Source organism: Lactuca virosa, chromosome 3 (assembly GCF_052849685.1).
Source record: "Lactuca virosa cultivar CGN04683 chromosome 3, Lactuca_virosa_CGN04683_v6, whole genome shotgun sequence".
NCBI classification, from domain to species: domain Eukaryota; kingdom Viridiplantae; phylum Streptophyta; class Magnoliopsida; order Asterales; family Asteraceae; genus Lactuca; species Lactuca virosa.
Window position 1 is genome coordinate 38376391 of NC_136428.1, and position 23594 is coordinate 38399984.

At 36.4% G+C, this 23594-nt stretch overlaps 1 protein-coding gene across 1 annotated transcript; it reads left to right on the forward strand.

Moving 5' to 3' along the window:
* Positions 1 to 7734: 7734 nt before the first annotated feature.
* On the forward strand, positions 7735 to 12379 carry LOC145163423 (uncharacterized). Its single transcript, XM_079082261.1, has 9 exons — positions 7735 to 7771; positions 9887 to 9997; positions 10065 to 10418; positions 10539 to 11036; positions 11097 to 11162; positions 11214 to 11627; positions 11714 to 11918; positions 11996 to 12183; positions 12345 to 12379. Exons 1-9 carry the CDS (start codon positions 7735 to 7737, stop codon positions 12377 to 12379), a joined length of 1908 nt encoding a protein of 635 aa, XP_078938387.1.
* Positions 12380 to 23594: the final 11215 nt, after the last annotated feature.

Genomic DNA, 23594 nt, shown 5'->3' on the forward strand with positions numbered 1-23594 from the left:
TGATGGTAGGGTGAGGTGTGGAACCTAGAAGAGCATACAAAGTATTTTAGTGCGACTGCTATGTTGTTGAGCGGGTATTGGGAGTATTATTATGAGTAGGTGACTTACACGGCCCGAGATGATTCTTGAGGATAGTATGGATAGGTGTGGAAAGTAGTATTGGGCCCGTACTATTGGAAACACAGGATCCATACTCGAATCGAGGAAAATTTCAGGGATTCTAAGGGCTGGTCGGGGAACATAGCATGGTTTGACACCATGATTCGTGACGATGGTTCCATATTTATCGATCTTTTGGTTATGGTTGTTCAGGAATGAGGATGGGTCTGGCAACTGTTTTGGGCCTCAGTGGCGATGTCATTTTGGGTTTGAATGGTGCAGACCTAGGTGAGTTTGTTGGTTTTGACATCTCGAGGGCCTTGCTCGAGGCCGTACATTTGAGTCGTGGGACTCAAGAAGGAAACGATTGTTATGATCGACTTGAGGATTTCAGCTGGACGCTGAGTCGTTGACAGATGGATTGGAATGTCGCTAGCTATGGCAAGGATTATGTCTTGACAGTTTTCCGAGAAGGAGTGAGCAAGCTTGTGACTTTCAGAGTTGGGATGTAATCCCAGCATGGGGGCTAGTTGGTTGCGGTGTTTGGCGGCAGTATGACAATGTGGGAATACGCAGGAGGATTAATGTGGTATGGATGCTTAGTGATGCGATAAAGGGTCTGTTTTCCTTGGATACAGGCAGGTCAGGTACCAGATTGATGGTTGGGATTGCAGGAAAGGAGTGTATGTTTTGGATAGTAAGTTGGTGTTTTGCTTATACATTTGCATGAAATTCTTATTGTCAAAGGTGTTGGATTAGGTGTCTAAGCCCATAACTATAAATTGTATGTACATGATCCGAGAGTAGCATGGTCCATTTGGGTTGCCTTCACCAGAACAATATGATAGGATGGATATTTGAGAAAGAGGTTATTTATGATTTATTAATATATTACAAGTATAATATATTAATATGAAATCATAATATTTAATTAGTATTGATCAAGAATTAATTTGGAATTAATTTAGTGATCAAAAGAGACTAATTAAATTAACGGGGACTGATTATGTAAATCAGTGATATATATATATATATATATATATATATATATATATATATATATATATATATATATAGTGTTTGGGCTATTGATCCATGTTGGGCTAAGTTTTATGTAAGTATCCATGAAGAGTTAGCCCACATGAGATATGGATCATAACCCAAGTGTATGGATTAGGGTTTACCCATGACTCTTGGAATCCTACACTATATATGAGTTATCCCTTAGCGAAAATTATACACCTATGTATTCTAATATAATCATAACCGATTTTGGAGTGTCTAATCTCTCTCTCAAAAGTCCTCTATTTGTTCATGGTGTTTGTGAACTATTTCAGGCATCACATTTGAGGTGCTAAGTTCTTGAAGGCCAAAACCACAAGCTACAACAAAGAGGTAATTCTATAACTCAATTTTATGTTGTTTATTTCAATTGTATGCTAGTTGTAGGCTTCATGCTTTGGAAACAATATTGCATGTATAATTAGAGAAAACATAGATCCAAAGCAATTAGGGTTGTATGTGCACCATATGATGTTGTAGTATACAAAACCCAACAGTGGGGTTGTAAGAAGAATCATCTTAGTGATTATGTAACCATATTACAATTGATCCTCTAAGTGCAATTGTATGGCTAAGAAGAGGAATCGGGAATTATTGAAATGGTTAAATCAAAAGGTGAATCATACTTCATTCCAAAATTGAGTCTTAGAATCATTCTCAAAGATTGTGAATTGAGTGACACATCTTAAATAGGTTTAGAACACATCATCAAATGTGGAGTAAGAAATGGTTCTTGCTCATGCACATTTGAAATTGGTGGTTGTGATGTTTTGGATATAACAAAGACCAACTAAGACTAATTATATGAAGTGTTATTATTGATAAGAATTTGCACTAACTCTAGAATATTTGTTTGTCAAGGACAAGAGAATCTTATATGTCAAGAGGTCAGTGGGAGTCTTAAAAACCTTGAAAAGCTTCAAGAACTGAATAAAGAATGAACCTATTGTTAATCACTAGCGCACGACTTGAGGTTTGCAATCTATCGTGTTGACATGTTCTTGTTTCCGTGCCCATTCCAGTTGACGTTGACAATGCATGTGAGTTCTATGAGTGCTCAATTGTTTGCATAACAACTTGGAAGCAATGGTAGGCCCTTGTGCTTCCAGATGGCAATAAATTAAGATTGAACAAGTTCAGTCCATATGGGTTTGGATTTGTCACTAACCTTGTCTTGTGATTATGGTTATGACTAATTCACATGGATAGGAACACATACACCATAAAATCTAAGTGTCATAAGGTTTCTCTCCAATTCATGAAAGTGATTGTGAGGCAACGCTTTCGCTAAGTAGATTTTAAGGAGATAGCATTTGTGATGTTTGCATTCTCAAATTCGATTATGATTACGACATCCCTCTTTATAGTTCGAATTGTGAGAAACTAAACATTCGGGACTTATTACTGTAAGTTCTGAAATTGTTTAGACACACATGTGAGCTATCTAAGGAAAGATGTATGAGTTTGAGAAGCCTAGATAATGTCTTATCGAAGCATCTTGTATCAGAAATCTAAACTTTGGTAAGAATGTCAATAAGTATTGATTTCTAGAAGTCTAGCTGATTTCTGGGTACATGTCAAAACTAGTGGGAGCATAAGTCTTATGCTAATAAGGAAATTCTATAATTATGCTAGTGGGAGCACAATTATTATGTTAAGTGTTGCGAGTTAGCAATGTTAATTATAGAAAACAAAAGTTTCAAATCGCAAAGTTGCAGGGTTTGAAAAGTTGTTTTGCTATAATTTAGGGAGAGGAACTCATACTTCATTTCAAATCTAAAAGCTTAGATTGTGAGATTTTAATCAAATTTAGTCAAGGATATATATGAATGTTATGTTGGAATGGTTCAACATAAGGAAATTCTATATATGGAAATATTATAGCAAAAGACTGGTCAAGTATCATGTCTTTATGTAAGACATTATGAATCGTGTCCTGTATGCTTCAGATATAGGATCGATTGCATATGCTATAATATTCACGTGTTCTAATTTTCCAAATTCCTAGGGAATTAAGAGGGAAAAAGTATTAGAACCGGATATGACTAAAGTGGTTAAACAACTGTTAAGGACAATCCAAGGTTCGCTAAGGATTGGTCACTTGTGAGCGGTTGGGAGTATAGTAATCGATGGACCATATCGACATTATCATAAATAGACATGATTCTATTAATAATGAGTTGTCATATGGCAAATATGGAAATGTTTCCACAATGGAAGTTGGATATTAAGAATCTATGTGTAGGTAAGAAACTTTTATGCAAGAACGATGTTCAAAGGAATGTACTTTGAATTTGAGACTTCGCTTCCTTGGAATTGTTTTGTGATCTATCTCCAGTGGAAGGTTTTGTAATTTCATTGTCCAAGTCTCTGTGACTTTGGTGCATTGACATTACAAAAAGGATCATTTCATAAAGGTTAGAATTCCATTGACATTACAAAAAGGATAATTTCATAAAGGTTAGAACCTAACACATTCTAATAGTGACAAGAATTTTGTATTCTTACACTGGGGATAAAGATTTGGAATCATGAAATGAGCATCATTGAAATGTTGTCAATTGATCTATTTCACAAAGGAAGGACCATAGGCAAACGTAGTGTGCATGCTTAGAGCATTGCATAACTATTGTTTTAATTCAAGTATTAAGTTGATTAATCGAAACATTATACAATGAATAATGTGTAATCAATATGGTGATTAAATAAAAGGTGTTTTATTTATATTCATAAGTTATGAGACCGTATTAGATTCGATTATTCTTGTGTTTCATTTTGCATGTTTTGACTTCCTATAAATAATAAGATTATTCAAACTATCCACAGTCGATCATGCTTTGGAAATAGGTATTAAGGCAAGACTATCATGAATCTGACTGTAGATTGTCTAGGTGTTTTAGACATAGCACAAGTTTGTTGCAGTGTTCATGAGTACTTCTGGAATAAGATTCGAGTATTGGATTAAACTCACGCTCATCTGAATCACTTCATGGATTTTATCACGAGTGATTGTGAGACGATAATATCTTATATTCTTAAAACAGAGACATGTGTGTTGTAGCTTACAAATCGATTGCACATTGATGATGCGTAAACGCACAAGTAACTTGGTGTTATAAAACGCATTGTTGTGTGTGATTTGATGATTAATATAGCAAGCATATGAGTCGAAGTTCATCCATTCCTTTTACCCTTAGAGGGATAAAAGCGATATCTGTGGGCCCTTCGATGATTTAGTAATGACACCCTAAACGCTTGGCCAAGCATGGGCTAATTTGATTTGTTCAATTAGTCAGTTGTCATAAATCGAAAATCAGGAAACAACAGATGGACAGAGAGAATGATTATAATCCATGTCGCAGTCCATATGATATCTTGTAGAATGGAGGAATATATGATCCCTTATCTAATGGACGCGTCATTGACTAGGTCAGAGTTCGACAACGACTTTTAAGAGCTATAATTGCTAGTCGGGATTTTGGAGGCGTACTTGCAATAATAGTTATTAGAATTATCCAAGTGGGAGACTGTTGGATTAGGTATCTAAGCCCATAACTATAATTGGTATGTACATGACCCGAGAGTAGCATGGTTCATTTGGGTTGCCTGCACCAGAACAATCTGATAGGATGGATATTTGAGAAAGAGGTTATTTATGATTTATTAATATATTACAAGTATAATATATTAATATGAAATCATAATATTTAATTAGTATTGATCAAGAATTAATTTAGTGATCAAAAGAGACTAATTAAATTAACAGGGACTGATTATGTAAATCAGTGATATATATATATATATATATATATATATATATATATATATATATATATATATATATATATATATATATATATATATATATATATATATATAGTGCTTGGGCTATTGATCCATGTTGGGCTAAGTTTTATGTAAGTATCCATGAAGAGTTATCCCACATGAAATATGGATCATAACCCAAGTGTATGCATTAGGGTTTACCCATGACTCTTGGAATCCTACACTATATATGAGTTATCCCTTAGCCAAAATTATACACCTATGTATTCTAAGAGAATCATAACCGATTTTGGAGTCTCTAATCTCTCTCTCAAAAGTCCTCTATTTGTTCATGGTGTTTGTGAACCATTTGAGGCATCACATTTGAGGTGCTAAGTTCTTGAAGGCCAAAACCACAAGCTACAACAAAGAGGTAATTCTATAACTCAATTCTATGTTGTTTATGTCAATTGTATGCTAGTTGTAGGCTTCATTCTTTGGAAACAATATTGCATGTATAATTAGAGAAAACATAGATCCTAAGCAATTAGGGTTGTATCTGCACCATAGGATGTTGTAGTATACAAAACCCAACAAAAGGAAGTTATGGTCGAAAAATTTTCTGAGGTCTTTATCTGAAAACATAGATCCAAAGCAATCAGGGTTTGCTTGGTCCATATCTGGAATATCATCTTGCGTGTGTTATACATTCCAAGAGTCAGGGATGGTTTGTACCTGGTTGGGCCCGTTTGAGATATGGTTTTGTTATAACACTAGTGAGCGTCGTTCGAACCCTAAGTGGGGGAGAACTAGGTATTCTTCTTAAAGGATCATCGATTTGTTCGAGTTTATGGTGTCGTAATAATGGTTCATAGGGATCTGCGGTGCGGATATGCAGGATTTCGGTCTAAGACTTGGTCAAGGCGGGGGTGTAGAGCAAGTGGCTATCGGATGTATGTGTCCAGTAAATACATGAGTTGTCTCGTAGCAGGTGTAGTTGGTCAATGATCTCGTTGTAGCCATTGGTTCCTTTTTGGGATACCAATGAATAGATGACGAGGCGCTAGGCTCACTCAGTTTGAGTATCAGTTGTTGAGGGACTTGTCAACTTGTTGTAAGGATTTCTATTTACAGTCTAGATTGGGCAGATGTCGATCGGTAAATCAGTTTTAGAGACATGTATGTTTAACGGATTGTTCGAAAGTTTGAGCTGTATCAGTTGAAGTTCAACGGATTCATCAACCTATCGTCAAGTTCGGCTCGAGTTTGGAAGATGTCCTTGATTATTGGGAGTCTAAAATTTGGGACAGTGTTGCTTAGTTTTCCAGACGGGACATTAGATATGCGTGAAATCTAATGTTTGGCATGTTGTGCGTGACGAGTTGGTATTTGGATGGATCCGACTAGAGTCTTAGTAGCATTTCTGGATAACTTAAAGGTTTTACCAAGATAGTTACATATTGATGGGGTATGTTCAGTCTCATTCAAGGTATGAGATCTTGTTTCGATCGTTCATGAGTATGTCTTCTGTTAATGATTGAGGTTCGTAATTTCGTTAGAACTCTGGTACTTCTCCCCTTATGAGTAAGGTTATAGGTTCCCTAAGGGTGTGTATTGTGGTAAGTTCATTAGATATTGTCGTGAGGGTTGTATGTGGGCTGGACAAGATAACAATGTAGCAATTTTTTCGAATTATATGCATGGTTCTTATTTGGGTTATAGCATTTGAATTGAAACAAGAGTACGACCGTTTATCCTATTCTCAGGTCGTGTGCGGCCATGTTTTTGTCGGATTTTGTGTTCCTAGCAGCTTGTACGGTGAAAGGAATTGTGCTTTGAAAAAGAGTATGGCATTGTTACGCTCGATTAGCGTTGAGAGGGACGTTGATTGGGTTCATGAAAGGAGGTGGAATGAGTTTGAGTATCTTTAGGCCCCGTGGTGTTGGTTGTGAGTTTCCAGGTGAATGATGGAATGTCAACAAGATCGGTGTAATACTGGGAGCATTCCATATGTAGGTTGTGGGCCCAGTGATCTTGATTGTTTATTTCTTTTGATTGTGGTATTTTTGGTTTTGGTGCATTGTTGGAAGTTGGGAGACTCGCGAACCAGCTGGTTTGGATAAAGTGAGTAGTTAAGGGTTGTTAGGAGTATCGGTCATGCATTAGAAAGTCTCTTGCAGAGTGTTTGCATTATAAATCCCATTTGTTCGCAAGCCGCTAGTGGGGGTTTGGTTACCAAGGTTGGGTATCGGTTATGGAGTCTCGAGTCATGAAGTTCATTGTGAATGTCTCGAGTGATTTTCCAGGTGGGGGTACACCTGAGCTGATAAGGGTTGGATGCAATGTGAAAATTCTTGGATTGATCATCTTTGCTCATAGGAGAAGTGGTTGGTAATGGCGTGTCAGGGAGTCAAGGGTTTATTTAAGGTTTTTGGTACATATTATGAATTTGGAATTGGTTGAAATTCTCGATCAATTTGTTTTGAGTACTTCATTCTCGGTGTTTGGATGTGTTCTCAGTCAAAGACAAGGGGTGAGTTCATTGAATGGATGAATATCAGTCCTGGAATATGGGTTTGAAGTCTAGATATGATGGGTTCCCGGTCTCTGGAAGCATATTGATAGAGTTGATTCGGTGATTGTAGCTTTGAGAGTCCTTGGCTCTGTGGTTCTCACTAGAAGTTCGGTCCTATAGCTAGGAAGTTGTAGAATATGTTGGCATTGTATGTATTTACCTATAGTGGTTATCTAGCTGATGCTCATGTTAGGAGTCGCCTTGTTTTCGGATGAAGGGTTCAACAGCAGTAAATGGCCAGGAGTCATGATTCCCAGTGGTATCAGCAAGGTAAGTCAGGGTTGGAAAGGTTTCGTATGCTTCGGATTGTAAAGAGAAGTCGTAATAACTACGTTCCGAGATAGTTTTACTTGCTTAAGAGTCAGTCAAGGTATTGGATTTTCGAATTTTGGGAGAATTGTGATGGTTTTCTTCAGTGTTGAAAGTTAGCGGGTCAAAGATTCGTTATTGTTCGGGGTGCGTGAGTTTCGTTAAGATTGGGTTAAGGATAGTATGGGAAGACAGACGCCTGGATGAGCTGACTTTTAGTTTGGATCGGGTTCTGGGGAGGACCGTCTGAGTGGCCCGAGGTGGAGATGTGGGAACACTACCCTGGGTTAGTTGCAGCAACGGACTTCGAGGATGAAGTTTGATTTAAGTGGGGGAGAACTGTAACATCTAAATTTTCAAGTATCTACCTTTTAGCCCCTTAGTATGGGAATTGTTTGCATTTTGACCCTTAGAATGAGTTTTGTTTGCGAATTGGTCTCATATGGCACTTAAGGAAGAAAAGCACCCTGCATGAGTACCCTGGTCGTAAGGTCGATGAAAGAAAAAGTTGTCGTTTAGGAGTACACTTGGCGTACTCCTAGTGTACGTTGGGCGTACTCGGACTAGATGAAAACCATAATGTTTGGAGTTATGCACTATTTAATCCACTCTATAGCCTCAAGAACTTTCCTTACACCAGCCTCCATCACTCATCCCGACCTTTGCAAACCATAACCTCTTGTGTAGACATTTTGACCTTGTGTGTGTGTTTTTGGTGACCTTGAAGGAAGGGGAAGGTGGTGGAATCATCTTGGGGACTCAAAGGGAGCTTAGATCCATAAGTACCTCCCCTTACACATCATTTGGAGGTAAAAAGCTTTGACCTTAGTGAATATTGCTCTTAGTTCTTGTTGTGGTTAAGTTTCATGCATTTTGGTCCCTTTTGCTTAGTGTTCTTGAGTATGGTCTACTCTAGACTTCATGAGCTGTCCTTTCAGAGGTTTTGGAGTAGCTTGAGTCATAAAAATGGGTTCTTGGTCGTTATTATCCTTTCATGCATGAACTAGGAAGTCTTAATGGGTTAAGGAGTTAAGGTTTTTGGTATTGGACACTTTATAGCCATGAAAAGTCATAAAGTTGGAAACTTTATGACTTAGAACATCATTTTGGACTTGGATCTGAGTTTTGGGCGTAAGGGCTTAATAGATTAAGCTCTTAATGGAGTTTTGGGACCGGGCAGCGTACGTTGGGTGTACCTGGAGTTACGCTGCGCATACGCGGTCAGCTTCCCGCTTTTTGGTCAACATTAGAGTATGTTGGTCATACTCTAGTATTACGCTGGTCGTAACCCGCTGTGAAGACTTGATGACTTTTGGACCTTAGACCATTGACTTTGAATAGGGTTGACCAAGTTTGACTTAAGGGTATTTTGGGTAGTTTGATCCAATGTTTTAAAACCCGGGTGGACCCATCCGGTTCAACCGGTTAGACCGTCACCCGTGGTAGAAGGCGGGTCAATTGAGAACAACTTTTTGTAAAAATACGGACCGGATCGAACCAGCCGGGTTTCCCCTAAACCACAGTCGAACCGTTTATTTAGAACCGGTTAAAACCAGATTGACCAGTTTTAATAGGTCTTGGATAGTAGGATACATGTAGCGAACACCAAAAACAACTTCGGTTCTTCCTACTACAAATCAGCAACATCAGCGACTGCAAAACAATCAGCGACATCAACAAAGGTGGGTGTTTCTTCTCTCGTTCTCCAGTCGATTAACATGCTTTCTTCTCGACTTCTCCTATCAACAATCGGTTCTTTCTGTTTCATCTTTTTCTTTTCCAATTTCATCTTCTGAAACCTGTTTTCTTTTCTTCTCCTATCGACTGTGAAACCAGTTTCATTATGGACTGAAATCAATGTTTCAAGGTTTTGGTTAGTTTACTGATTATTCATCATTGCCTCTAATTAGCTTTTTTTTAAACCTATTTTCTTTTGAAACAAGTGACAGTTTTGGTTAGTTTACAAATTATTTATTGTTAATTGATCATTGTTTCAAGGTTTCTGATTGTGTAGATTATGTAATTAGGATCCAATTGACATATGTTTATTGATTATAACATTGCTTTTCAATGCAGTTAAATATGGAATCAAGGGAAGAAGAACCATTACAAGCACAATCTCAATCTCAATCCCATTCTTCGGTTCAATCAAATGTACGAACAAAGACGGATATATCATGGGAACAGGTAACTCAAGTCGTTGATGAGAAGGGGAAAAAGGCATAGATATGTAATTTTTGTCAAAAAGTTATAGGTGGTGGTGGAATAAACTGGGTTAAGAAACATCTTGTCGGTATTAAAGGTGAGGTAGTATCATGCCTAAAAGTTAGTCCAGAAGTTCGGTTTACTATGCAAGGGAAATTGAAAGAGACTGCCCAAAAAGAAAAACATACCACTAGTGTTACTATCTTGGATGATGATGAAGAGATGGAGGAAAAAGAAATGTCAACTGTGAAAAAAGGAAAAAGGAAATCTACTTCAAACTTGCATCCATTTTTTACGATAGGAATAAATGATCCTTCCCAACCCACTATCAAATCTGGAATGCAAAGTAAGGCAAAAATACATGATGTGGATTTAGCTATTGCTATGTGGTTTTATGATGCATGTATACCTATGAATGCTTGCAACTCTCCTTTTTTTCAACTTATGGTAGATAAAGTAGCAAGTATTGGTTATGGGTAGAAAGCACCTAATTATCATGTTCTGAGGGTTAATTTATTGACAGATGCAAAAAAGTCAGTTTCATTGTTAATTGATTCTTTTAGAAGTCAATGGGTTGATATTGGTTTCACAATTATGAGTGATGGGTGGAGGGATATTTCGCAACGACATTTGATTAATTTCTTGGTTTATTGTCCGAAAGGGATATCGTTTCTTAAATCTATTGATGCATCTGATATAGAGAGCAATGCTATAAATTTGTGTAATTTGTTTGCTGAGATTGTTGAAATGGTAAGAGAAGAAAATGTGGTTCAAATGGTAAGTGATAATGCTGCTAATTACAAGCTTGTTGGTACTAAGTTATGTGAAAGATATCATTCTATTGCTTGGTCTCCATGTGCAACGCATTGTCTTAATCTTGTATTAAAGGATCTTTTAGAATTGGATAATGTGAAAAGTTTGGTCAATCTTGCATCGAGGGTTACTGTTTTCGTTTATAATCATAAGTGGCCCTTGATTTGGTTAAGAAAAAGACCCGGTTGGAAAGAAATCATCCGTCCAGGTGCTACTCGGTATGGTACCGTGTTCATGGCATTGTAAAGTTTGTATAACCATAATGCAGATTTACAAGAAATGGTCATATCTAGTGAGTTTAAGAAGATGTTGAAAGTGGGAAATGTGGTTGAATGTAAATAGATTGTCTTGAATGAAATCTTTTAGAAGAATTGTTTGATTACAGTGAAAGTAATGAATCCTTTGTTAAAGCTTTTGCAGTTATGTGATTCGGATGAAAAACCTGCAATTGGTTATGTTTACGAGGGAATGCATCGGACAAGAAGAGGGGTTAAGGAATTGTTTAAGAAGAAGAAGGAATTATACAGGCCTTACACTAAGATAACTGATAGTCGTTGGGATAGGATGTTAAGAAAAAGTATTTATTGTGCGGCTTATTGGTTGAATCCCGTTTTTCAATATGATCATGAAAATCTTTCTAAGAAGAATGAGGTGTTTCAAGGCATTCTTGAAATGGGTGAGAAGACTTTTAAAGGTGACGACGTTTTAAATATTACATTGAATTTAGACAGGTTTCGTGATGCTGAAGGTACCTTTGGTAGATCTAGTGTCGTTGCATCTCGTAATCTTACTCGTCCAGGTATGATTTAAATTTAATGTGTTATTATTATATATAAAATATTGTATTTTCTAATATATTTTTTTTGCTAACTATCTCTTTTGTAGATGAGTGGTGGAAGTTATTTGGCGGAGATATTCCAGTTTTGCAAAAGTTTGCTATTAGAATATTAAGTCAAACCGCATCTTCTTCCGGTTGCGAACGTAATTGGAGTGTATTTGAAAGGATTCACACGAAATGCAGGAATAGGTTGGAACATCAAAGGCTAAATGATCTTGTATTTGTTCATTACAACTTGCGTTTACAAAATAGGTATGGTATCTTCCTAAGATATACTATGCCATAAAATGATCAAGTTATATTTGAGATTTTTGTGAATGTTTTTGTAGATTGAAGGTTGATATGAGGTCTTACGATCCTGTTGACTATGAAAATATTGATAAGACAGGATTTTGGGTGGTTGAAGAAGAGTGGGAAGGAGAACTTAATTATGATGAATTGGAAAATATGCTTGATGAGCAAGAGCATGAACCGGCTTCTGAATCACAAGGTGACCATGTTGATCATGAAGTTGACAGTGAATTTCAATTAAAAAGTCACCACGAGATAGGTTGTAGGCCCTGCGAGACGTTCCAGTCAGGCTGGCTTCTCATGTTTTCATGCTTGCTTGTTATGTGGTGTGTTGGTACTTTGGGGGAACTCACTAAGCGTTGGCTTACCGTTTTAGTTTTATTTCAGGTACTTCAGAGGACAATGGCAAGGAGAAGGTGTGAGCATACACATCATTGGTTTAATGATTAATTGGATCTTGGGAGACTTTGATTTTAAATAATGTTTTGGAAACAATGGTTTTGTAAACACTTCTTTTTAGTAAATGGGTTGTTTTGAAAAGTTTAAATTTATTGTGATTTTGGGATGTTACACTAGATCTTTAACCCTAACACTACAAGGGACAAAATGACCTAGAATTCCTTGCATGGCTGATTTGGGTTCAAGCACTCAACTTTATGGGACCATAATGTCCATAAACCTTCACTAATACAATCCAAGGTCTTGTAGTTTCTCAAAACTCCAAGAATCTTCCTCCAAAGATCAAAAAGGGACCTCTAAGCATGCACAACAACCAAATAAGGAGAAATATATGAACTTTATACATTTCAGAAGCCTAAAAATGCTTAGAAGATCAACTCTCAACAACAACAAACTCAATCAATAAGAAATGACCACCTCCTTCTTCTTCCAAGAGTCAATCATAAAACCCCAAACATCAAACTTGAAATAATTAAACGCTAAACAATTGATACCTAAAAACGGATGTTACATTGTTTTTTAGATTTAATTTTAATTAAAGTTATTAAAAAAAGAAAAACAAAATAAAAAACCCATCTTGGCTTCATCTCTCTCTCTCTCTCTCTCTATATATATATATATATATATATATATATATATATATATATATATATATATATATCGTATTCTTGAACTAAATCTTCATCTAGATTCTCTAATTTCGTCTTCTTTAACACACACATACACACAAAGTTAAGAAAACAAATGTATCAAAAATCACGAACCCAGAAACTGCCCCTGTGATTGTCCTCATCTCACTTTCTTCTTCTTTTTCTCTTATCCCTTTCCTTTTCTCTTTTATTTAAAAAGAACCAGATTCTAGGGATGAACACTAAACTTTCACCTCCCTCACAAGTCTGCCATGATCTACTCTGCCAATTGCCAAACCACCACCGCACTACTCACCATTGATTTCCTCTATCATCGTCGTCGTTGTCGTCTGTCGAAGCCTCCATTGGAGTTAGGGTTTGCATAACATAGATTAGCATTCAGCGATGATGAATCCATGTTATAGTTGCTAGAAAAATGTAAGAACAATGGAATTCTGAATTTCTAAATTTACTGCTCTTTGACTTTAATTCTGTTGAATAGTAAAATGAGTCTATGCTCATGCTCATGTCGCAGACTCACATGATACATATCCGATCTTTGATATTTACTCCAAAAACTCATGTCTAAAGAGACTCAAATTGTTTCTGTAACATCCATAAAATTCAAGCCAATTTAAAACTTTTTCAAGCATTCAAAAAACCATTATTTATTAAAAAATGTTTTCAAAATAGTTCCATATCAGAGTATCCCAGAAATCAAAATCATAAAATGTGAGGAGGTGCACGATGAAGCCTTCGCCTTCCCGAGATCATCTGAAGTACCTGAAGCAAAATCAACAACTGTAAGCTCGAAGCTTAGTGAGTTCCCCCAAAATACCAACGTCATACAAACCATAATAATATCATACAAACAACATGCATATATAGAGTCTACAATACGACTGGTCCGCCCTCACCGGGCCTTCAGTCTACCTGGTCCACTCTCAGAGTCTTCAGTATGACTGGACCGCCCTCACCAGGCCTTCAGTCTATCTGGCCCACTCTCAGAACCTTCAGCATGTCTGGTCTGCCCTTCCGGGCCTTCAACCTGTCTGGACCGTTCTCTGGGCCTTCGGCCTGACTATTAAGCCCTGACGGGTCTGCAGTATATCCGGGCCGCCCTGGGTATGTTGGCCTAGAGCACAAAGAAGGAACGCCTCAACCCACCCCCAATCACACAATCAACACATAAATATCATACGCTAGCTAACATGTACAGATAGTCATACAAATCTAACGGATCACTAATCATAGCATCATCCTATATACCAGGATACCGATCTAACAGATCACTAACATAACATCATCCTATAACCAGGATATAGATCTAACAGATCACTAACATAGCATCATCCTATAACCAGGATACAATCCAAAAAGGGTCGGCCTTGGTGCCTTAGACCCTGTTGATATAGTGAGAAGAACTCACCTCGCAAGTAGCACTGGATGATAATGTCAATCTCCCAAAAGACAGCTCCAAACTCCAACACCTACAACTACCATAGGGCAAATTCTATCAAGACCCAAATTACCAAAATACCCTCTGAAGTCAAACTTGGTCAAAGTCAAAGTCAACAGTCAAGGTCAACAGTCCATACTGACCTAACTCGTCGAGTGCAGCTACTGACTCGTCGAGTTCCTTCAAAACTCGGACAACCTGTGAAAACTCAAGTCAACTCGCCGAGTTGCCAAAACAACTCGTTGAGTCCATGCAGTGTCTAGAAGATCGAGGAAAACCCTAACCACTCGTCGAGTTATCTCACCAACTCGCCGAGTTCACTCAGAATCCAGAAGCGGGAAAACCCTAACGAACTCGTCGAGTTCCTTCAACCCTTTTTTCTCATTCAGATGCTTTTAAACGAAACCAATGCTCCAAACTGTAGATCTAGTCTTCTAGGGATGAGATACTACGTAAAGTTGCAAGCTTTACGTCCATGCATGACATTAAGGGGCTAACTTGCTAAAACAAGGCTTAACAAAGGGGTTTAAGGCATGGAAGGTGGCCAAAGCTTGATAAAGCTCGAGTCTTTAGGCCTAAGGGGCCTAGTGGTGTCCAGGTCCAAAGTCTTAGCTTCAAAGCATGCTCAAAACCAAAAATGACTCAAGAAGAAGCTAGAAATGACCATAAACTCTCTAATGGAGAGATCTAACAAACAAGTGATCAAGGTAGTGGATTTTACCTTCAAACGGTTGCTACAACTGAGTAGATGCCAGATCTATAAGCTCCTTCTCGTTCCAAGCTCCTAACCTTCAAGTTTCTTCAAGAAATGCACCAAACACACACTCTTTAGCCTTGTACACACTCAAAATGGAAGGTTAGCTCGTTTAGGGTTTTCTTCTGGACGATAGGGTGGTAAGGGAGGCTGGAGAGAGGACTTAAGGTCCTTTAAATAGGGTGCAAACCCTAAAAATTAGGGTTTTCATGCACAGCCTCAACTCGTCGAGTTGGTCCTCCAACTCGTCGAGTAGGCTTCATAATCCACGTGGCCATATGAGTTTCTACACGACGAGTTGGGGACTCCCAACTCGTCGAGTATGCTTTCTTAAGTGCATAAAATCCCTTAAAATCTCATTCCTGTAAATCGGGGTGTTACAGTTTCATATGTAGGTGTGTGTTCAGTAACTCAAGAAATCTCTTTCATCTATAATCCTCAATAGTAACTTGTCGTGATTTCAATTTAAGTGTTGTTTGTTAGAAATTCGCTCTATTTGTTCGATCAAATGCCTATGAGAAACACTAAATAAATCTTACCCATATCTTCATGTTTTTGGAACCTAAGAACTCAAGAAAACTTAGCTAGAACTCAAGAACCCAATAACTAAATTTTCATCACATAAAGATATTGTGCAAGATGTGTACGTGTTTTGTGTCGAAGAACTTGTGTTCATCAAAGCTCGAAAATCGAATTAAAAAGTGTGCAAGATGTATGTATGAATAAGAAATCATGCAAGAAGTGTGTGAACCAAAAACCAAAACCGAGTTCTTGATCTGCGTTTCCGTCATGTACAAGAGAGAGATAGATGTCGGCCCAAGATGGCTTTTTTATTTTGTCTTTCCGGCTTTAATAACTTTACTTAAAGTTAAATCTAGAAAAATAAAAAGGGTATAAAGTCTTTTTAGGTGGGTGAGGGACCAACGATGATATAAATTGAAAACCACATTCACCATCTATGAAGGTTTTTTTTTTTTTTTTTTTTAACTTGAGGACTATATCCCAGATTTCGGGAAACCATAAGAATCATTTATGAGGTTTTGTCTAAAAAATATGAAAGGTCAAAAATGGGCAACAGTCAAATTTTTTAATTGTGTTGCAACATATTACCGGTGCTACAAATCACCATGACACACACAAGGGCGGTGTGTCCATTTGGCCATAGCGTCAACTTTACGTATGTGTTGAATGTTGCCTGTATACTGTATATTTGATTATTCATATGTATATTTGAGTTATTGTAAATATTTTGTTAATGCATGACTTGGAATTTAATGACCCGAATGGATAATCCGACCCCATATATCAACGGACTCTAAGTTGTACATGACAAACACTTATCTCATGGGGGATGTGGGGGTGGAGTCCCCCGCAGTATGGACCTTTTTGGTTATTCGAATTCTCGTGTACATGGGCTCGACCATATAGCTGTTTGACTTTTACGGTTATAAATATTCGTTGTTAGGATTCTATTGTTATCACTTTAGAAACAGTTTGTAATTGATTACAGAAGAGTTGCTAGTAATTGTCCGTGAATATAGGTCAAATCGACGGAACTACATTAAATCCTTGTGTCCTTTTATGTTTCCTGTTGTTTTCTTGCGTAACATATTTCATTATCGTATTTTGAAAACTTCTTGAACATACCTAGCAATCTACCAAGAAATCATAACAAAAGCATTCGAATTATCAAACATTATATATAGTTTTCTATTTTTTTTTTGTTAAAATAAGAAAATATAAGTACTAGAAACTTGAAGGAACCTACAATATATAATTATTTTGAATTGTCATGGCCGACATCATACTACTTTTTGAAATACTTTCCTACATGCCCATAAATCTAACATAAATTAAATAAATTAAAAGGTAAAGTGGTGGTGTTGATGTGAAGTAATGACAATTTTGTTAACAACTTGCATGTTAATGGATGACTAAACACTCCATTCATCATTCATGTGTGTTTCTTTTGCTTTGTTTGAGGAGACTACCAATAATTAGAGAAAATTGTAGATAAAAACCTTAGTTATTTTTCTTAACGAAGTTAAATATTCACACTTCTAGAAAATTATAGAAGAAAATTTAAATTTACATTTATAAAGCGTCTATGCTTGAACTAAGAAAAAAAAAGTAAAACAATATTATCAAAAATTATGTCCTACATAGTACAATAATCGAACAAAACTTTGTTTCATAACTAACAAATTATCCACCACGTAGTAAGCATTACCGTATTTAATCTTCTCTTATTTTTTCTTAACATTGTAACATCATTGAGCCAGGAGAGCAATTCTCGTATATTCATCACGTTGGGAATCAAATATCACACCACCTCTCTCAACTGAAGCAATTTGACACGTGAACATAACGTCACTAGATTCCACTCCTAGATTACAAATTGGACAAGAGATATGTTGCAAATATACGCCTTTTTCGAAAGATTTAGGCAAGTTGGTAAACAATCATGCATGCCTTGCCAGAGAAAAATGTTTACCTTCTTAGAAACGCATCTTCACCATCTGGTAACCATATCCATCTCCGATAAAACCAAATGGTTTATACGTTTCATAGTAATAGCATCTGAGAACTCCTCATCACCACTTAAGTCCCACCACCATCGATCCAGAGTAGAATTAATGTTTATTTGCATTAAGTTACTCAACAAGTCATTAAACTGACTCTGTAATGTACCTGCCATAATATCACAACTCCAGTTCCACACCCAACTGCCTTTCTGAAAATGATCCATCACCCTACAGTTTTTATCGATTTCCAACCGAAAGAGCATATTAAACTGATTTCTTAAATCCATGAGTTTGTTTCGGTAATTTCGTATGTAGTAATCCCACATATGGGGGCGAAATAATCAATATTGTTATAGCAAATTTCCAAAATATGATTATTTTGGTGCCCATATAATTAACCAACTATGTTATTTAGTGTAGTTGTGTTGATTGTTTTTTTAAAAGGAACTTCCCTAACGAGGGTTACCGGGCCAACTTTAGCGCACCGGTGAATCCCCCACTGTGAACATGAGTCTATGCCTCATGTCCTTGAGTTACTACAGACGAACTTTCATGGTCACAGGAGTTGAGTAGTGTCATGATTTGAACATAGGTCAATAGGTTATCCACCATATCTTCTACATGTCTTACCAAGTCACCACAACCCAAGTGGTTTAGTTGTATTGATTGTTAAATGCATATACAATGATTTGTTATCCAAGAGATATGTTCGGAGTGAATGAAGTGAATCTTAGTACATTGCTATTTCTAGCATTTACCCCTAAAATCAATCTCTATGATATGGAGTTGGAATTTGACTAAGTGACCTTGATATACACGTATACACGGCAAAATGATATCACCAAAACAAAGGAGATATGACATTGCCGACACCTCACTACTATAAAGATCTAATGTGTTGATATGGTGAGTTTTGTTGCATAGAATTCCCACTACGAGGTATCTAAGCGAGACATGTATTAATGTTCCGACATGTTATCTCCGCTATGTGATCTTCATGTTGAAAATCGAATAACTAGATAAAATGTAAACATTACTAGGTACAAGCACATATTAACTTCATATAATTTGTTTCATTATAACAACTACATCTTTAAATTTGTCTTTAATTTTTGGAAAAAAAATTGTTGCTAATTTTAAAAGTTTTTACATACAAAAAAAATATTACGCATAATCAAAAGATTAAAACATACATACATTGCAATTTACAATGTCATAGATTACATTTTTATTTATTATTATCAAAGTTAGCTATGTAATCGATTCTTGTAGGTCTTGATTATCACGACGTGTATAGACATCTATTGTGCGGACGTGTGTGGACAATGTTATTTAAGTAGAATAACTAAGAGAATAAGTTGTTTGTTAATGTGAAAGCGTTTAACATCACATAACTATTGTCACTATCACACATTCTCAATAATTAAATCGCCTATAAGGGTAATATGAATTTTTTTTATCATTGTCATTCTCTCAGAATGTGTTCTTGATAATCGTATTCTGTAAGAATGAGAACGAATGAATAATGATGCGTGACAATAAGAATGAATAAGAATTATTGAGAATACTTGATAATGACAATAGTTATATGTTGTTGAACGTATTCATATTACCAAACAACCTATTATCTTAGTCGTTTTCATAGAATATCACCTATTATCTTAGTCGTTTTCATAGAATATCAATGTCCACATATAAATGTCATTCATATTTGAACCTAGACTAGTGTAACTCCTTGCTTATGCAAGGATAGTGGATAGGACTTTTACTTTGAACGATATACTAAGACACTGAATCATGTCATATATCTTGTCATGATCAAATTTTAGTTGAAACTTTCAATACTTGAACAATATATATAAACGCCAGTGACTTATCTAAGTAGGCCAAGCCACTATGATCGAAGTTATTATTATTCTTGTATATTTATAAAATAATAACTTAAATGTTAAAGAAGATTCACATTAACAATGTGGGTGGTGTAGGGTAAGGACGGGGTGTTCAAAAGGTGGTTGACCCTTATTAAAGATAATATAGCTTGATTCTTGATACTCATGGATTACATCAATTCAGGAGGGCAGAAAGGAAATAAAGATAATATAAAAAATAAATTGATAACAAAATTCAAATTTAATTAAAAGTTTTGGTAGGATGGTTGCCCAGCTGGACCAGCCATGGAATGAGGTGGATTCACCCTACTTTTCTTATCACATCTCACTCCCCACATCTATTTAGTAATTGCAGATACACCCCTTGTATTCGACAACTTAATACCGCAAAACCAATCTTTTTGGTCCCAACTTCAGTCGATGATTTGTAGTCAGCTTTCTGACTTTCAGCTGCCTTTCGATAGCACATAACTCAATAAAGTGAGCAATAACATTTGGAGATTGAAAATAAATATTGTTGATTAGATAAAGTTGATATGTTAGGAGTTTGTATAGGATTTGAGTTGCACATACAAATTCTTAGGTCTGTCCACAAGAAAACAAAGAAAAGCATGCAGAGGTGTCATAAAAAAAACTAAACCGAATAAAATTTGATTTATTTGGTTTTTGGTTATTTGATTTCCGAGTAACTAAATGATAAATTACCTAAAAGACATTAAGTTCGTACAAAATTCCGATTTTGACAAAAAAAAAAAATTATTAATTAAGTCCTTAAGTTACAATATTTTTGTAAATTTAACCAATCGATCATTTTATTTCATGTTTTACACTTGTTGACTAATCAAAAATTGCATGTGGCTTTCACATATGATTATAGTTGGCAAACATTTAGTTTAAATTTAATCATTACATAGATGATAGATTTGTACTAAATTTTTCTTATTTCTTGTTCTATTTTTTTTAATCTTTCAGAGCATCACATTTTTGTGAAATGACTTCCTAAGCTCGTTCAAGTGGTTCATTATCCTACGGTAATGTAAACAACACAAGGAAGGATTCGTTTAGGAAATGTTACTATAGACAACCTTGTTTGCCTTGTTTACAATACTCTGGGATGATAAACTCAAAATTTTGTATAAACTTAACTTTTGTTATGTAATTTTCCCAATTTTTTATTATTCGTATTAGGTAAAACTTCTAACATTTTCTATTGAAAAGTCATTAAATAGAGGATGGTTGAACACAAAGATTGCTACTAATAGTGGTTTTTTTATCCTAGAATTTCATTACCATCTCACTATATTTCTTTGATTCTTAATGCAAATAATATTGAAAGAAGAGTTATAAACAAGGAAGATTTCTTGCATAGTTGAATGTTTGTGTTCCAAAAGTAAAAATAGTTTCTACGAGATGAGAGAGTTGGCCGAGTAAGATATATTTAGCAATGGTGAATCATAGTATGCACATGATGAATCATATCATGTACAAGATGTGAGTCAATGTTCATACATCATATCGTCTTCAAACTTTTTTTTATTAAGGGTGTATGTTTTTATTAATATTGTTAGGAAGTGAAGTGGAAAAAAAAAACAAAACCAAAAGCACACAAGACACAATATTTACGTGGTTCGGTCAAGGTGACCTACGTCTACGGGCAGGAAAAGAGTATTCTTTATTTATGAGCTCTCAAACAGAGATTACAAGTACACTTCAACAAAGATTCGCCTATCACTCTAGAATATAATACACTTCAAATGACTAGCAGACATCTCTATTTATAATGAAGGGATCAGACCTAAAACCTAATGGGCCAAGCCAATTGGAATATATGCCCATGAATGGTGTAAACCAATCACAATCTGCCATGCAACAACTTCTGGAAGATTAATCCATGACAAACAACACATGAGCATCAACAACGCACACGATGGAGCACCATGAGCCATAGTGGAGCATCATGATGCACATGTGACACATCATGAACATTGGTGGCACATCATCCATCATGGTGGCGCATCATGGTGTATTCCTTGAGCATCTTCAACTTTTGAGCATCCTTGAACAATCTTGATCATCATGGAGGGTTTCATAGCATATGTGGTTCATGAAGGGATACCATGGCTTATCATGGAACCAAATAGATAGCATATCTAGCATGATGATGGTGCAGCTTGAGCAAGGGTTGGCACATATCCTCCAAGAATAACACACCTTCCTCACAAATGGCGTAACATCATTCCTAATGGCGCACCTTGTCACCAAAGTGGCACATCTATGCCTAGAGTGGCACACCTTGAGCATAGATGGTGCATCCATGTACCACGGTGCTCCATTTCACTCCTACGTGCTCCATACCTCTTCCAGGTATTCCATACCCCCTTTTAGAAGATTCATTCCTTTGTCACTTGATCCTTTCATTTGTTAGATGATCTATTCGCTTCTCAGATGATTTGTTCTTTTGTTACATGCACCATGAGTCCCAAGTGCTCCGTTGAGTTTCAAGTGCTCTATAGAACTCAAATGCTCATGAGAATGCTCCAAATGCACAAGTCACATCTCCACTTTGACTTAAGCTTCCTCTGAACTCCACCTTACGCAATAAATTCCTCTCCCTTCCTGCCATCCATCCCTAAAGTGACCTACCTCCTACAAACATCAACCAAGTCCAAGCAAAGCTTAAACTTCTTTATGGGCAACAAATTTGTCAACATATATGTTGGGTTTGAAGGGTTTTTGAGCATTCTAACACTCCTAAGGTGTACATGCAACCCTAAATACATCGGATCTATGTTTTCTCTATTATACATGCAAACTTTCATTTTCCAAGGTATTACCCTAACTATCATACAAAACTTTGATACTTGGGTAATAAAAACAAGTTAGATAACATACATTTTGTTGTAGCTTGTTGCTTGGAGCTTCAAGAGCCTAGCACTAATAATGTGAATGCCTCAAGTGGAATCACAAATCACCACTAACACTTGGAAACTTGGAAGAGGACTCTATAGCTCACAAAATCGGCCACACTCTTGCAAAGACTCTAGGTACCAATTTCTTGAACCAAAGGTCTTCTTATATAGTGTGGTTACATTAGGGTTACACCATGTAAACCCTAATGTGCATGACTTTCCACATTCCTCATGATCCATGGGTTTTAACCTCCATGGAGTATCCATGGGTCACCACACACGTTAAGCCCAACATAAGGAGTCATGGATCATTAGCCCACATTATAAGAATGAATGGTTTACACAATCAATCCCTATATATTTAATTAGTCTCCTTTGACCACAAAATTAATTCCAAATTAACTCTTGATCAATACTAATTAAATAATATGATTTCATATTAATATATTATAACTTATAATATATTAATAAATCATACATATACTCTTCTCAAAATTCCAAATTGTTCCGGTGAAGTGCAACCCAAATGGACCATGCTAAATCGGGTCAAGTACATACCAAATATAGTTATGGACTTAGACACGTTATCTAATAGTCTCCCACTTGGATAAGTCTAGTAACTATAGTTGCAAGTATGATGTCAGGATCCGACTAGCAATCGTGGCTCTTAAATGCCTTTGTCGAACTTAGACGTACCATTTTAGACAAGTAATCATAGAATATTCTGTTCTCAAGATATCAGCTGGACAAACACATGGAACACAGTCAATCTTATTGTCCAGCAGTTCGTTTCCCGATTTCTGATTTGTTTGACATAGAACTTAATCGAACACATCAATTTAGTTATGACCGGGCCTAGCACATGAGTCAAAACAAAATCATCGAGGGGCCCAAGATATCGCTTTTAATCCTCCAAGGACTAAAAGGAACATATAAACTTTGACAGTATATGCTTGTACTAACTATTCACTAAACCATACACAACAGCATGTTTTATAACATCGAATTACCGA